Below are 11888 nucleotides of genomic sequence, written 5' to 3' on the forward strand. Positions count from 1 at the left end.
TTCAAACAGCTCTTTAAAACCTTCATAAATGGTAGTGATCGATCTGCTGCTCTTGATAAAAACCTTGTTAAAGCTGCCAATCTTCCATTCAGGCTTTGAACTTCTTTCTTTGTTTTAGGAGATACCATATTTTCAATTGCTTGAATATTTTTTGGATTAGCCTCGATTCCCCTCTCTGTAACAACATAACCTAAGAATTTGCCTTCTTCTACACCAAATGTGCACTTCTTAGGATTCAATTTCATATTGACCTTTCGTAATGATTCAAACATTTCGAGAGTATCTCTGAGCATACTGTCTTCTGTGTGGCTCTTGATAACAATGTCATCAACATAGGCTTCTACGTTCTTTCCTATTTGATCTTTAAATGCTTTATCAATTACGCGCTGGTAGGTTGCCCTTGCATTCTTCAATCCGAAAGGCATCATGATATAGCAAAAAATTCCATCTGGTGTACGGAAAGCTGTTTTATCTTGATCACGTATTGCCATGGGGATTTGATGATATCCCTTGAATGCATCCAAAAAGGATTTAAATCGATATCCACTAACGGACTCTACTTTCTAATCAATTTCTGGTAAAGGGTAGTTGTCTTTTGGACATGCCTTATTGATATCTATAAAATCGACACACATCCTCCATGAATTATCTAGTTTTCTAACCATCACTGGATTCGCTACCCATGTCTGGTATTTTACCTCCCTTAATATCCCAGCCTTGACGAGTTTTTTGACTTCATCTCTGAGAAATTTTGATCGATCAGGAGCCATTCCTCTTTTCTTTTGACATACTGGTTGGATATTTGGATTTACACCAAGCTTATGTTCAGCTATATGACGTAGTACGCCAGTCATATCAGAATCTTTCCATGCAAAAACGTCTAAATTGGTTGCTAAAATTTTATAAAGCTTTTCTCTTGTTACCTTTATGATTGTGTTTCCAATTATGATTTTCTGATCTAGAAACTCTGGATTTGGTGATATTGACCCATCTTCATGAAAGATTGGGTTAACAGCTGTTCTGTTTATTTGTACACATTCTATTGGTCTTCTCCGTTCAGCGTATAGCGTAGCGATGCCAGCCGGTGTGGAAAATTTCATCATTCCGTGTACCGGTAACGTCACAGCTCCAAATGTCATCATAGCTGATCGTCCTAAAATGACATTATACTGCGAATTTGCTTTCACAACCAAAAACTCGATATGAGCAGTTCTTTTAAATGGCGTTTTTCCCAATACTACTTCTAAAACTATGCTTCCTTCCGACCATGACGGATCATTAGCAAAACTTGCTAAGGGAATAAATGTGTCCTTTAGATTTTTCCTTAACTCTGTCCGGTAGTTGTATAAAACAATGTTCATACATTATATCTGCTCCTGCTTCGGTATTAGTATATATTCCTCCAACAACACAATTTTCTATTCGAGATTCAATCACTACAGGAGCATCAGATGGATTAGTGTTAAACATGGAAGGAAAACCAATCATTTCTTGTTTCCAATCTTCTAATGTTTCTGCTTTTCTCCGTTATCCGGCTTGCCATGAATGTATCATGTTTGCTTCAATGGGGATCATCTTTATGGTATTGCTTTGATTGCTCTTGAGAGTTGAGTGATTCTTTAGAACGGGTGGCGCCATCTGTTAGTACGATTTTTCGTATAGCAATTGTAAGGTACTAGTACAGAAAATTAGCTGCTCAGCGTGTGGCGTATACTGTTGATTATTGTTTTCCCTTGAGAAATAATCTCTGCAGACCCGGAACACAGATGTAAGATTTGTGGGGTGGCCTCAATCAATCTGTGGATCAATCTTTAATGATCTGTCTAGCGTGCTACTACTAAGCGGCTAATGTTATTTTAGAGTGAGAAAGAATTGTGTAAGAGAGAAAGTGTACTTCTCTCTGATTGAAGTTCAGATCAGAATGATGTGAAATGTGGTGACCCAGGGGGTCTATTTATAGGCGCAGAATGTCCGAAATTCACGGGATACACATGTCAATCACTGAATGGTTCTGTTACGTGAAGTATCCGGAATGTCGGTGGCGTGTGCTGCGTAGCTGCATGCCGTTCACACGCTGAGTTAGAGGGCTTATGCATAGAAGCTGCCTGCAGGGCTTACGCTTGACGCTGGGTGGCCGGATAAACGTTGGGTGGCAGATATTGAACACTGCTAGATTTTGTTATCTTTTGTGCTCTTTGATCGATTTTTCTGTATAAAATAATGTTTTTATGCGTGTATCTCCTAGGATACACCATTAGGTACCAAATCTATCTCAAAATCTCTACCAGCCAGATTAATGTTACATTTACGATACACAGTCTTAGCAGTAAGCACTTTACCATTAGCTATTTCAACAACATAAGTAGCATCTAAAGCAGTTAACGGTGTTTTGATTTTTGGACTTAATTTACTCAACACAAAACTCAAATTAGCCCCTGAATCAAATAGTACATAAGCTGATAAATCGTTGACCGAGAACGTACCCGTAACAAGTTTAGGATCATCCTCAGCATCCCTGGCGTTAATGTTGAACGCTCTTCCATGTGCATTCTCAGTAGTCTTCTTGTTAGGACAGGCATCACGGAAATGCCCCGGCTTCCCACACTCGTAACAAACTCTCTGATTACCGCCATTCCTTGACTTCCCATTACCATTACCATTACCACCACTATTACCAGCATTATTACTATTATTACCACCTGCAGTAGGAGTAGCAGAACCCGGCAGAAGCACCGTACAATCTTTAGCAATGTGTCCCTGTTTGGAACACCTCTTACAAGTAACCGTGCAATATCCATCATGAGCCTTATTACATCGAGGACACACACGCTGATTTCGGTTACTAGCACCGGAAGTATATTGTTTCTTTTGCTGACCTTGGTTCTGGTTGTGGTTATTATCCCACTTCCTTTTCCCATTATCAGCCTTCTTAACAACCTCTTCACTGGCATCGGTCACAGCAGCCTTACTCCTCCTTAAAATCTTATCATTAAGCTTATGAGCCATAGATATAGCAGCTTCGATAGTCTGGGGCTCACTAGACTCAACCCCATGCTCAATTTTCTCAGATAACCCATCAATGTAAGCTTCAATCTTAAGATTTTCATCAGCATAAACATTAGGACACAACAAAGTCAACTCGAAGAACCTTTGCTCGTAGGCATCTAATTCGGTGCCCTTCATTTTCAAGTTCTTAAGTTCAGCTTCTAATTTCTTAAGCTCACCCCGGGGACGATAACGGGTGATCATTCTTTCTTTGAAATTATTCCAAGTTAAACCATAAGCCACATCATTTCCCAAACTACTAACCAAGTTATTCCACCAGGTCAATGCACTATCCTTAAGAGTGCAGCTAGCAAAACTAACCTTGTCCTCCTCTCGGACTCGACTAACCCTGAAAATAGACTCAATCTTCTCGAACCAACGAGTAAGTACTATGGTTCCTTCAGTACCACTGAATTCTTGTGGACGACTTGCCATGAACGTTTTGTGGGAGCATCCCACCTGATTGTTGTTATTCGCATTAGCATTAGCATTTGCTGCCATAGCAGCAGCTATCCCTTTGGAGATAAGACGTTGCATACGGGCTTCGTTGGACTCTCTAGGAGGCATGATCTTCAAAACAAAATAACACAACCGTTAGTACTAAGAATAATACTAGTGTTATACAGGAATAGATCAAACACAAAACGATTAACCATTCTAATAATAGTCAACGAACACCATGAGTAATGACATGACAGTTATGATTATTATAGAAATAACCACCACATGCATACATATTTTATGATAACATCATACAACATACATAGCACCTAACATACATGATCTACATTACGCATAATATAACATGCCAAGAGCCACAACATCAGAAATAAAATGTGATAATTATAATAGATGTCATAAAAATAACCATCCATACATAATGAAAAACATCCCATAACAAAACCTTAATAAAATCCCCGGCAAAACGCCGTACATAACCCAAAAAATGTATGTAAAAAGGACATTAAGTCTTATGAAATAAATGATCAATCATGAATCATCATATCACATCTGCTTAGAGCGGGTGTGATAAGCTGGGCCAGCATGAGTCTCAGCAGGAGTCTCATACTTCCTCAACCTTCCTTTCACTTCTTCCAACTCTGCCTTCAAACCACGAACTGTGCTCTCGAGAGCCTCGAACTTAGCGTCCACCTCACGGTTACGCTTACGATTCTCGATCCCAACATTATGCTTGAACCTGACGAACGAATCCATACTAGCTCGAATCTCGTCCATCACCTCGTTATGCGGAAAGGTACGCATACAATCACTAAGAGCATTAATACGCGTCTTGTCGGTGTAAGCTCTGTTCATGTGAGTGATGGTGGAAAAGTAGTAGTGAACAGGATCATCGATCAAAGGTTGATCAGCACGGCGTCTGGCAGCAGCCGAAGGAGCAGGAGCAGGAATGAAGTTATTGCTCGAAGTCGACATCTGCAAACAGTAAAACCACAAATCACATACCAAATAGAAATAAATGCTTATGATATATCTCATACGAAATGAAATGCATAATAATGCTATAGCAAAAGGGTCGGGCTGTAGACTAGACTCTAATGCACCCTAAGAACCACGGGTTGACCACATTAAGACCGCCTAGTTCCCTACAACCAGAGCTCTGATACCAACTGTGATGGCCCCGTCAAAACACTTAACGGCTCCGTCACTTGGTCCCACAGCTTGATCGAACTTAAATGAATTTAATAAACGACATTGCATTCTTTTATTTCAAAAGTTTCCCAAAAAGGAAAGCATACCAAAATATGTAGTTTAAAATAGCCCAACATATTAATTAACCAAAGTTGACACAAAACATTGCCAACAAACCCACAAATTTAAATTATCCAAAAACAGAATGCAAGCTTAAGTTTCATAATTGTTTCATAAAATCTGCCCAAATGCATGCAGACTCTTCTAAACACAACGGAAGCATCACATAAACTCAAGTACCTGTAAAAACATGCGAGTAAACTGTCAACACAAAAGTTGAGTGAATTATAGGTTTAAATAATTGAATAAACTTTAGACCACAAGATTTAAAAATGTTAGAAAACATTAAACATTATTCCATTATCAATGAGCCACCTGATAACCACTTAACCCTTTATTTACCCTTGCCAAACACAATAAATGATATACACCGGACAGTGTATCTACAACAAAATACGAAGTACTAAACATTCCGATTATAAATTGCTAGCGCGACTAGCTCAAAATGGGGTTGTCAAACCCGATAGATCTATCCGTAGGATTCGCGTTCACCAGTAGAAACTAGTGATTACAGTTACCAGACTAGGGAATATTTTTGTCCAACTCACAATGAATAATTTAAATTTAATTGTCACTTGTGTCTAAACGTGAAATAAAATGCATGTAATCACATCCCAAAAATATACTTTGAAAAGTATGTAAAAACGGGACTATAACTCTCCTTAATGATCACAACGCCGACCTATAAATAAAGCAGGTCGATATAAATAACTAACTTAGGTCAAGTCTTAGTATGATAGCTATTGTACATGTTGCAAGTAGACATAGAACAATACTCAGCATGCATCGGTTTGATCGGAACAGCGTACGGACACACACTTTCTATTTTTAGAAAGTTTATATTTTTAGCAGGTTTCCATTTTTGAAAAGTTTCTATTTTAGGAAAGTTTTAAGTTAGGAAAGTTTTCTTATTTAGAAAGTCAACAAAAGTCAACTAAAAGTCAAAGTCAACCGAAAGTCAAATCAAAAGTCAACCTTGGTCAAACATAGTTAACATTTATTTTAAAAGTGTAGGTTATAATAATAATGTAAGTTATAATGTTTATTAAAGTTAAATATGTATAATTATGTCATAACATAAGTTTAATTAAATTAAAATAAATTATTAAAGTTAACACAAGGTTAAATGATATAATTAATATAACATAAGTATTTAATTAATTAATTAAATATTAGTCATACTATAAGTATTATTAATTAATAATAAATTTTAATCATATCATAATTATTATTAATTAATAATGAATTATTAATCATATCATAAGTTTCTAATTATGATTATTAAATCATAAGTATTTAATAATTAAATTATAATTAAATAATAACTAAGCCCTATAATAATTAAATAATTAATTAATCCTTATTATAAGTCTTATAATAATAATCTTATAATATAAGTTTAATACTTATCATAAGTATTTTTCATTAATAATAAAAGTATTATTAATCATAAGTTTAATTAAGATGTTAATTAAATCATAAGTATTAATTAAATGATATAATAAATATATATCATAAGTCTTAAATTATAATAATTACTTTTTATATCATAAGTAATTTAATAATAATGAAAATCATTATTTATATCATAAGTTTTAATAATCAACCATAAGTTTTAAATCAAAAGTTCTTCGGGTCATATCTTGAGCCCCGGGTGTCGGTTTTCGGCGAGCCTTATATATATCTCCACCTAATCAAACTACCTGAAACATTGGTGCACTCAAGAACACACCAATAACAGTACCCAAGTCATGATGATCAGCCATTACACCACTTGGAACTTCAATTCATTCAAAATCATGATTTAGTCATAACGGGTGATCCGTGGCTCGGATTTAGATGACCCGAACATGAAAGTTCATCCCATCATCAATCCTAACACACTAGTACACCCTAAGGAATCTAAAAGTGGTCACAAAGTCAGACCAAACCTGGTTCAATTCGTTTTCATAATTCAATCTTAACAAAACACCATTTCAATCATATCTAGAGCTCCGGGAATCGAAATGACATGAATCCGGAGTCTAAAATTAATGTCTTGATGAGAGGAACTCATCTAGATACTTTAATTTCACTTTTATATCAGTTACAATATCAGAAATGAACGAAAAAGCTGCTGTCCCAATCAAATCAAACCGAAAACATATGTATTTGAGCAATTCTATGCATACAATCATCAATACAATAACATGTAATCATCATACTATTAAAATAATCATCAAAAACAGAAAAATAACGAAAAATTAAAAATCTAGGGTTAGGGTTTATACCCTAATCGAGAATCAAGAGATGTTATCACGTAGAGGAGATCAAGAGGAACGCGTTGGTGTTAATTATATGATGATCCAAGCAAGTTGTTGATGCAAGATGATGATGGTGGTGGTTGTCGTAGCCCAAAAAGAGGAAGGGAGGAGAGGAGAGCAAATTAGGTTAAATGATAAAATTGTGAAATGTGAGAATGAAATGACAAAATGGGAAAAATGGGGAGTATACTCCCTCCCCTCTTGGTTTCGGCCGATTGGTGGGGTGTGGGGTGGGCCCCACGATCCCATCTTGCTAAGTGATTAAATCCCTGTGGCCCGAATGCCCGATCGAGACCCGAAACGCGAAAACGCGATTACGCGATTAAAAATTCGGAGAGATAACAAATACGCGACGAAAAATATATATAAATACTATATATAATCATATGACCTTAAAATATCATATTTAAAATATTTAGGACTTAAAAATCCCAAAAGCTCAGCCGTTGGTTTAAAAACCGAAAAGATTCGCCGGATGGAAATCCGCGACACGTAGAAACGTATAACTTAAAATATGAATACAATTATTCAAATAACACATAATAATTAATATATATATTATTACAAAAATAATAATATAGGTCATAGAGATGACGTGGCACGAATAACAGTTAACGGTCGTTAAATAATTAACGGTAAAAGATAACGAAAAAAGTAGGGTCGTGACAGTTTTGTTGTGAGGTAACCTGCAAAACTCCGGTGGTGGTTAATCGAATTCCGATGATGGTGTTAATCGATATCTGGCGAGAATCAGATGCCGGTAATCAAATATGCTTCTTTGTTTGGCAATCTGACGGTGAAACGGATTTCTTCGGTTCCTATCAGTAACAAGCAACAAGTATATTAGATTTGGATCTCACCTCTTCCAGTGAAGTGTCTCGAGATATGCTTTCTTTGATCTAAAGTGTCCCTTTGATTTCTCTTTTAAAACTCATTTTTTTCTTTCCACATTATCATTTCATTTTTGGTTAATCCAAAACTGAGAACCTATTTGTTCTATAAAAAAGGGATTCAGAAAAAAAAATGAAATGGAAATGTGGATAAAAGAAAATGAGCGTTTTTAAATAAATATGGTAAAAAGAAGATAAATTAAAGTTTTTAAATAACTATGGTAAAAAGACTATTTTACCCCATATGTTATGCACATGATTCAGTTTAACGGAAAACATGAACGGAAAGTAGACGGAGGTACGACCAACATTAAATTGTACAACATTAGGGACGAACCAAGCAAAAAAAAATAAAAATAAATTAATGATGACATGCGAAATTTGGGTACAAGTGGAGGGACGACAATGATTAAAACCATCCATTTAGGATTTAGTACTTGACATTATAATATTCTTGGCTTCTTGCAATATATGTATATGTATTAGATTTAAACTTCACTAATAATACATTTCAAGGTGGCTAAGAAAAAAATAGGAAATAATCACAGAAAAACTCGTTTAGACTATCTACATCAGAGATAAAATATTTGTATATAATGTTTCGTTGATCCTGTTTCGGGTGTTAAATTTGTGTTTCAATCAATCCAATGAATTTTTAGTAGATAGAAATAAGATTTTATTGATGACGAATCAAATTATTGAAATTTTGTAAAGAATTTATTCAGTTTTAAATGAAACTTATAATTATAGGGAGAGAATATCGTTTATAAATAATAATTGGTATCATGGTTTTTTATAGAGTACTATATTCATTTTGAAACTGGTACGCGGATACATTTGCCACCATCACTAGTGCCCCTCAACATCATCGAGGTACAATTATAGTTTGAAAGGCCACAAAATTTCAAAGTCATTTTCATTATAATCACGACTTAATTGTTCATGACTTTTATACTAACGTTTCGATTAAATTATTCACTTTTAATTTTGAAAGATCAAAATCAAATATTGTTCAAGTGAAAATTTTACCAATGAGTAATTAAGTAATGTAATATTGTACTTTAAGAGGTCAGAAGTTCGACCCCCGTTCCCTACATATTAAAAACACACTTTCATCTCTGTCATGAAGTATCCACACATGACACATTTTCCATATCGGTTGGGGGTAAAGGGGAGGGGGGTTTTTACTTGGTCGTGTCCTTGGATCGGTTTCAAGGTTTCCTCCCGGACAGTGATGGGGGCGGGGTTATTATCGTTGCATCGGCATAGTCGAAATGAGAGATGATTGCAACGGATAGTTTAGTTCCCCTCGAGTGATCCCAATGTTGTCAAAAAAAATATATATATTGTAGTATGAGAGTGAATGGGTAAATGAATAATGTTATTAGACTATACGGCGATGATAGATTTTTAATTAAATGTATGCAGTTTAATCGGTTTATTTTGTAACCGCTTTTACCCTTTTTCATGTCATATATCAAAATATTAGATAAAGTTTATTTCTTTAGTCAAATGTAAGTGAATTGTTTATTATTTCACTTGTAAACAATTCTAGTACACAACTCTTGTAAGCTCTGTTGCAAAATACCCCGTCTCGAGCCGTTGCGACGTCCGTCTTGACGGTTTGGTGACTAACCCGTCCCGTCTCGAAGAAAACCATCTAATATGACAGTCAACGGTCAAAATTCGGGTCAAAGTTGAAAAAAATCGGGTCAAAAGTCAGAAAATCGGTAAAATCGGTGAAATATATTATATATTAGTTTGATTTTTTTTATTAAATTAACGATGATAGCAATTATGGGTACAAATTAATCAATTAAAGTTTTTAACTTTAAAATATGTGTACATATATGCATTTTTATACTTATATATTTAAAAGTCAACTTTGGTCAACGGCCGTCTCGACCCCCCGTCTCGACCCCGTCTTGAACGTCTCGACTTTTTTAGGACCCGACCGTCTCGACCCCGTCTCACGTCTTTTTCAACCTTGCTTGTAAGAGAACCCTTGTGAACATGAGATTTAAGGTAGCGGCATGTTAGGGTGCAAACCAAAGTCCCACATCGCTCATGGGACAAAACAAATGTATGTATATAAGTCTAAGAGGAAGTCCCTCTATCACCAATTGGTTTTAGAATAAGGATGGACTCTTGGGCTTATATTGCAGGACATTGTGTTTGGGCTATGCGATCCTTACAACTGGTATCAGAGCTAGGCTATAGCCCCGATGTGGTGGACGGCGCAGTAGGGCGCACCCCTGAGCGCACGGTGTGACGTGTCGCACCCCTCGGTGTTGCTAGCGATGAGTGTACCCAGCTATCGTTCGAGGGGACCCTAGCACGATGAGTTGATCCTGGAAGCCTTGTATCGAAATCTCCCTGCCCTCCCACCAGGTTGAGAGTTCCGAGTTGGCGGCGGTAAAGGTTGGATCCGAACTATCGTTGAAGGGGAGGCCCAGATGGACTTGGGTTTGAGGGGAGGTTTGTTAGGGTGCAAACCAAAGTCCCACATCGCTCATGGGACAAAACAAATGTATGTATATAAGTCTAAGAGGAAGTCCCTCTATCACCAATTGGTTTTAGAATAAGGATGGACTCTTGGGCTTATATTGCAGGACATTGTGTTTGGGTTATGCGATGCACGCCACTTGCAATTAGGAGTAGGGCCGAGATATTGGCAAGACAATTTAATTATCATTCTTTCGCCACTTTCAAACAAGTAATCTGTGCATGCGTTGACTACTAAATTCAAAAACTGACAAAGTGGATATAACAAGTAATCTCACCATTTTTGAATAGGATGAAATGAAAAAAAAAAATCTTCTCAATATTGGTTAATTTATATATCATTTCCCTTATATACAATAGACACGTACAATCAAGGGCGAAAGTGTGTGTGTGTATGTGTGTGTGTGCGCGCGTGTGTGTGTGGGGGGGGGGGGGGTGGGGGGGGGGGGGGGGGCGCGACCGTCTTTAGTGGATTTTTTTTTCTATGTAAAAATTTTGGGTTTTTCGACTTTGGCCCCGGTGAAATTTTTTTTTTGCCCCCAAACTTACATATTTTGCCCCAAAACCTTCAAATTTTACCCCAAATTCTCCAATTTTTGCCTCCAAATCTTCAAATTTTGCCCCAAAATCTCCAACTATTGCCCCAAAATCTTCAAATTTTGCCCCAAAATCTCAAACTTTTGCCCAAATCTTCAAATTTTGTCCAAAAAAATTGCTACGGTTTAAATTTTTTTTTGTTGCCCCCGGTGAAAAAAATTCTAGTTTCGCCTCTGCGCAGAATTATGTCGTTTGTTTCAACAAAACCACGAAAACGACAACTTTGTCTCCCTTTAAAAGCGCTCAATTATATCCTTGTTTGCATCGCCGATTAAAAACAAAGAACGCAATTAGGGTTTATGCATGGATACATTCATCACCTCCGTCGCTTCTCATCTATGCATCTCTTTATAATATTCATGGATTTGGTGGGATGTTTCTTCTCTTCAACAACATCCAGTTGAAGAACGAAACCACCACCGACATCTTCATTGGTTCATCATAACCCTTCCTTTTTCTTTTAATTTCTTCTTAACTGTTTGAATCCGATCCACTTCCTTTTTCTTTTAATTTCTTCTTAACTGTTTGAATCCGATGTTAAATTAGTTATATTGTTGACATTTTGGTATTATTTTTTTGTTGGTTTGCTGATTGAAAGAAATCGGGGTTCATCCCTTTATGGTTATGCGTTTTGTAGGAGTATTTGTGGTTGTCAGTTATGAAAGAAATAAGGTTATAGTCGTTTAATTGGTGTTCAAAATCCTAATTCCGAGTGTCATTGTGTGCAATCCTTTTAGGGTTTAATGTCCAAACAGTCGTCCAAGGTTACAATTATGTA

General features: G+C 36.3%; 1 protein-coding gene across 1 annotated transcript; it reads right to left on the reverse strand.

The window, feature by feature from the left end:
- Nucleotides 1-563: 563 nt before the first annotated feature.
- On the reverse strand, nucleotides 564-1361 carry LOC139874486 (uncharacterized). The gene has a single exon (XM_071861913.1). The coding sequence runs from the start codon at nucleotides 1359-1361 to the stop codon at nucleotides 564-566; it is 798 nt and encodes a 265-aa protein (XP_071718014.1).
- Nucleotides 1362-11888: the final 10527 nt, after the last annotated feature.

Source organism: Rutidosis leptorrhynchoides, chromosome 11 (genome assembly GCF_046630445.1).
Source record: "Rutidosis leptorrhynchoides isolate AG116_Rl617_1_P2 chromosome 11, CSIRO_AGI_Rlap_v1, whole genome shotgun sequence".
Lineage (NCBI taxonomy): Eukaryota > Viridiplantae > Streptophyta > Magnoliopsida > Asterales > Asteraceae > Rutidosis > Rutidosis leptorrhynchoides.

Bases quoted from the DNA above. Each gene is read 5' to 3' on its own strand.
- LOC139874486 (XM_071861913.1), bottom strand. From the start codon at position 1,361: ATGAACATTGTTTTATACAACTACCGGACAGAGTTAAGGAAAAATCTA.